The following is a 5,103-nucleotide window of genomic DNA, read 5'->3' as shown; positions in this document are numbered from 1 at the left end:
ATGCCAGGGGCCCAAGGTCCCGATGTCCTGCTCTGCCTGCTCTTCCTTCTGCTCCTGACCCCCCACAGTGCTGAGGGGATTCCCCCTCCTCTCCCTGTTCAGCGTAGGTTTGAGTACAAGCTCAGTTTCAAGGGCCCAAGGATGGCATGGCCGGGGACTGGAATACCCTTCTGGAGTCATCATGGAGGTGAGGCCAGAGGAGGGGACTGGTGGGGTGGGGATCACACCCGGCTGGGCCAGGTGTGGCGGTGCCAGCGCCACCCCAGCTTTGTCCTCTGCTCTCCCTCCCCAGCCTCAGTTTCTCCTCTCTGCCCTCCTCTGCCTCAGGACTCCTCTCTCCTCCTTTGCCTCCCTTAAACCTCCTTCTCCTCCTCTGCCCCTTGGACCTGAGAACACACACACTCACATGCATGCATGTTCTAGACAGAAACAAGAGATCCCTGGTGTACACTGGGGTGCGGGGGAGCAGGCAGGAACACTTCTAACCCTACAGGTCTGCATTGAGGGCTTTCCTGACCCAACCTACCAGGAGTCTGTCCTTTCACCTGATCTTGTTCCCGGAAAGGGTCATAATATCTTACTAGAACCCTGCAACCCAGAGGAGCTGAATCAAGAATAAGCAAGGAGTCTGGGGCTTGGAGCAGGACCTGATATGAGTTCAGGAACATGGCTTGTTTCCAGAATATATACTGGGAGGTCTGCCCAACCATGAATTGTGCTCAGAGGCTGCTAGTAGGCAAAACAAAGAGATAAAGCAGATTAGTTATGTGTTCCTATAAAATGTAAATTCTAAGAATGGAATCATTCCCCTCTGAAGCCCTTGAAGATGATGAGCCCTGTCAGATGGGCCTTCCTTCGAGCCCTTTCATAGGGACGCAGGAAGTAGATGAAGGAGTGGGGCCATGTGGGGGAGACCACTGGCTGATACACACTGTCCGCTAAGATCCTCTGATCCCAGCCTGAGACCCTGGGCTGAGTCGGGCTCCAGGATCCCGCAATCACAGCGGCGGGTGTCTCCAGGCCACCCACAGGGGCTAGACAGCCACTCGCAGGAGCAGTAGGCAGGCCCACCACCTCCCTCCCATCACTGGCCTTCTAAGCAAACAGGCTGGATTAGCAGCCCCCGGAAAGACCTGGCAGGATCCAGACCCTTAGCCAGGTTCCAGGGTGGCCGGTGGGGATGGGAGCCTGATCTCTGTCTCCCAGCTCCTGCCTGGCTGCCCTCAGTTTCTCTCCCTTCTCCTCCTACCTTCCCTGGGCACCCCCAGGAAGCCCTTCCTGTCAACTCTACTCCCCTGCACCCTTTCCTCACCACGAGGCCCACCTCATTCCCCTCCCTCAGCTCCCAAGGCTGGGCCCTGAGCCAATCTAGCTGATGAGTCACAAGGTGCTCTCTGTACTCGGGGGCCGTGGGAGCCTCCTTCGCCCTCCCAAGTCCTCAGTCTCCCTCAGGATAGAAAGACCTGCACTTCAGAGCCATAGAGCTGAATTCCAATCCATGTATTTCTTTTCTTTTTTTCTTTTTCTGGCGGAACCAGGGATTAAACTCAGGCCCTTGTACTTGCCAGGGAAGTGCTTATTCCACTGAGCCATCTCCCCGGCCCCCATGTATTTCTTTAATGCCTTGGAGCCTGTTTCCCCATCAGTAAAATGTAAAAGCAGCACAGGCCTGTGGTGAGAAATACGAAGAGCACCCAAATCTGCTACCCGCCAGCCCTCCAAAATCCCCTTCAGCTGTGCAGAACCCTGGTTCCCAGTACAACTGAGTCCTGCATCTGACCTGCCTCCACCACGGCCACCAGTTGGGTTTTTTTTTTCCCCCAGCACTGGGGATTGAACCCAGGACCTTTGCACTGAACTACATCCCTAGCCATATTTTTAATTTTAGTTCTCTCTCTCTCTCTCTCTCTCTCTCTCTCTCTCTCTCTCTCTCTCTCTCTCGACCTTGTGCTTGCCAGGCAGGTACTGTTACTAAGTCAGTAAGTTGTCCAGGCTGAATTTGAACCTGTAATCCTCCTGCCTCAGCCTCCCAGAGTGTTAGGATTACTGGTGTTTTTCAGCCACTTATTTAACAGTAGGTCTTGGTGTGACCTCCTCCCAGGCTTGGCTATGGCTAATGAGACAGAGGGTCAGGGCCTGAGGGGTGAGTGGGCACAGCATCTCAGCTGCCCTCTCTATAGATGCCATCCCAGGCCCGGAGGAGGTGCGGCTGGCACCATCCCTGAGGAACCGCAGCGGTGCTGTGTGGAGCAGAGCCATGGTCCTCTTCCCAGCCTGGGAGGTGGAGATACAGATGCGTGTGACTGGACCAGGCCACAGGGGCGGCCAGGGCATGGTGAGTGACCCTTACTCAGTCCCGGTGGGGTGATGAACCTGGGGTTCCAGCACCCTCAGCTACCTCTGAGCTGAGGGGCTGGGGCCCTGCAGGTCGTGTGGTACACCCAGGATGGGAGCCTCGTCGGCTCTGTCCCCAGGTGGCTGGCCTCGAGGGACAGTGTAGGGATCTTCTTTGACTCCTCCTCTGAGGACAACCAAGTAAGCAGTGGTCCCCTCCTGCCCCTACCCTTTTCCCCTCACCTCCTCCCTATGCCCTGGCTGAAGCTGATGTCCCCTCCCTGCAGAACAGCCCTGTAATCCGTGTGCTGGCTGGCGATGGGCACAGCCCCCATGAGCAGCTTGGGTAAGGGTTTGTGAGGACCGTCTCATGCAGCATCGGCAGCACTTTCCCCCAGGCCATCTCCTGGGCTGCCACTTCACCAGTCTCCTGACCTTTCACCCATACAGCTCTTAGCCCTGTCCTCTTCTTTGAGTCAGGCCTAGTGGCTTCTCAGAATCTGCCAAGGACGCTGATCAGGGAGAGGTAAGGTGATCTGCTGAGGTCACACAGCCTTGGGCAGAGCTGGCATCCAACCCTGGACTCACCTGTGAAGATCCCCGCCCTGCCTGCCAGCTTCTCCGTCTCTTCCTCCGAGTGACGTGGCCTCCAGGTGGCTGGGCCAGTTTGTCAGTGCCTCTCTGCAAACAGCCTCAGCTTGTAAAAATTAGAATAACTGTGCATGTTTGTGGAGCTGAGCTTACTGCCTTCTGCCCAGTGCCCACACACTTGACATTTACCATCTCATGAACTCTCATAACATGGTTATGGCTACTTGCAATTTTCCCTTGTTTTAATGACAGGACACCAGGTTTTGCAAAGCTAGGGTAACTTGCATAAGGTCGCACAGTTAGGGGTGCATTCCCTGGCACTTTGTGCTGCCTCCTTTGTAGTGAAAGGCAGCAGTGACAGGTGCTGTGTAAGCTGCCCACCCCCTCCTAGGTGCCCAGAGAAACCCGGAGCTTGGGGCTGTGCCCCTAACTCCCCAGAGGTATGCTACCACCTAGGATGACCATGGTCTGGTCATACTGTCCTGGGCTACTGGGACCCACCCCATGCAGAAGGGAGAGGATGGAGATGGCCTCCCCAGAATCATGTGGGCACTTGGAGTTTAAGGGAAAGAGAAGAGGGACAGTGGGCTGTGGTGTGGGTTAGGGACACTAAAGTTGGATCTTGTGCTTGGCCCAGGTCTTTGTCTCTGGTGACAACCATAGGGAGGCCCTTGGCTCATTCCTAAGTCCAGGTAGAGACTACTCTCCTGACCTTCTGTGAAGGAGGGAGTCTCTCCTGTAAGGGAGACCCAAGCTAGACAACAGGGACATGTCCTGTGCCCTGTCACTGGGGGGTAGGGGTTGATATGGAGGCCAGAGTAGTTTCTGAGACCCCACCCCAGGGCCAGGTCTGGGGCCTTCTGTGGCCTGGCTAGACTCCAAGTGTCCACAGGGATGGAGGCAGTCGGGTGCTGGGCTCCTGTCATTGGGACTTCCGGAATCGGCCGTACCCACTCAGAGCAAAGATCACGTACTGGAAACAGAGACTGCGCGTGAGTTCCCCTCCTGTTCCCGGGGCCTCTGCAGGAGAATCACTGGCTCCAGCGTACAGAGGTGCTGCCTGAGCATGGTGGACTCATGCTCCAGCTCAAGCCTGGGGTATCACAGGGGTCCCCAGCACACACAAGTCCTCACACTCATGGAGTCACTAACACATCCCAGCAGCACCCAGAATCCAGACACTCATAGAGCATGTGCCCAGGAGGCTCGCACAAGCCCAGGATGTAGGTTACCTCCATGTCACCCTGGTCCCAAGCCCTGTGGCTGTCTGCCTTCCTACCAGGGACAGTAGACAGCGTCTTCCCTCCATACCCCTTAGGTATCACTGAGCAGCGGTTTCACCCCTAATGACCCAGAAGAGGTTTGCACCGATGTGGGACCCCTGCTTTTGGCCCCTGGAGGTTACTTTGGGGTCTCAGCAGCCACTGGCACCCTGGCAGGTGAGGACCAAGGAGAGGTGAGAACAGTGGGGCTCTGTTTGCGACACAGCTTCTGCAGACCTTTACAGGCCCTGGGTGAGACAATCACTTCGTCACATGACCTGGACCAGTCACCAGCCTTCCAGTGGCCTTTGTCACCAGCAGGTTTGCCACTGCAAGTCTCACAAGAGACAAAACATAAGGAGTTTCCATCCCAATTGTCCCTGTGAGTGCTCCTTGGTAGACACTGGGGAAGGTAAAAGGGGCACAGCATGAGGGACATTTAGGGACATGGAGCCAGGAATGTGCTGTATCAAGAGCCCATGGGTGGAAGGCGGGGATCCAGAAAAGTAGGGACTTTGAATATCAGGACTTTGGTCTGTAGGCTCTGGACACTGGGGAGCCACAGAAAGTCTTAGTCTTTCTTTTTCTCCCCCAGGTACTAGGGATTGAACCCTCGGAGGGCCTTTATACTGAACTATATCCCTGGCCCTTTTTCAAAACTTTTCTTTTCTTTTTTTTTTTTTTTTTGTTAATTTTGAGATTTTTTTTCATTTGAAAGTAATCTTAATGCTATTAAATTCACAAATATGCTAATTTAAATACCCAATCCTATTTTATCTAAAACACACATTGCAAACATACAAATGACTATTCTCTCCACATGTCAGTGCACATTTGTATCATGGTTTGAAATGGGAGAATAGATTTTTTCCCCTTAATCTGCAAGTCAGTAGGTGTTTCTTTACAGTTAACTTTA

General features: G+C 54.3%; 1 protein-coding gene across 1 annotated transcript in view; it reads left to right on the top strand.

Annotated features, from left to right (window-relative positions):
- The window catches only part of Lman1l (lectin, mannose binding 1 like), a 13,888-nt gene continuing 8,785 nt past the window's right edge, over positions 1-5,103 (top strand). The window contains exons 1-6 of the mRNA XM_023712519.1: positions 1-187; positions 2,181-2,335; positions 2,428-2,535; positions 2,622-2,680; positions 3,818-3,917; positions 4,244-4,364. Of these exons, the coding sequence (XP_023568287.1) occupies positions 1-187; positions 2,181-2,335; positions 2,428-2,535; positions 2,622-2,680; positions 3,818-3,917; positions 4,244-4,364 (730 nt within the window). The remainder of the gene's footprint in view (positions 188-2,180; positions 2,336-2,427; positions 2,536-2,621; positions 2,681-3,817; positions 3,918-4,243; positions 4,365-5,103) is intronic.

Source organism: Octodon degus, unplaced genomic scaffold (genome assembly GCF_000260255.1).
Source record: "Octodon degus isolate 3935 unplaced genomic scaffold, OctDeg1.0 scaffold00026, whole genome shotgun sequence".
In the NCBI taxonomy this organism is placed as follows: domain Eukaryota; kingdom Metazoa; phylum Chordata; class Mammalia; order Rodentia; family Octodontidae; genus Octodon; species Octodon degus.
This window is presented reverse-complemented; position numbering and strand designations above follow the sequence as displayed.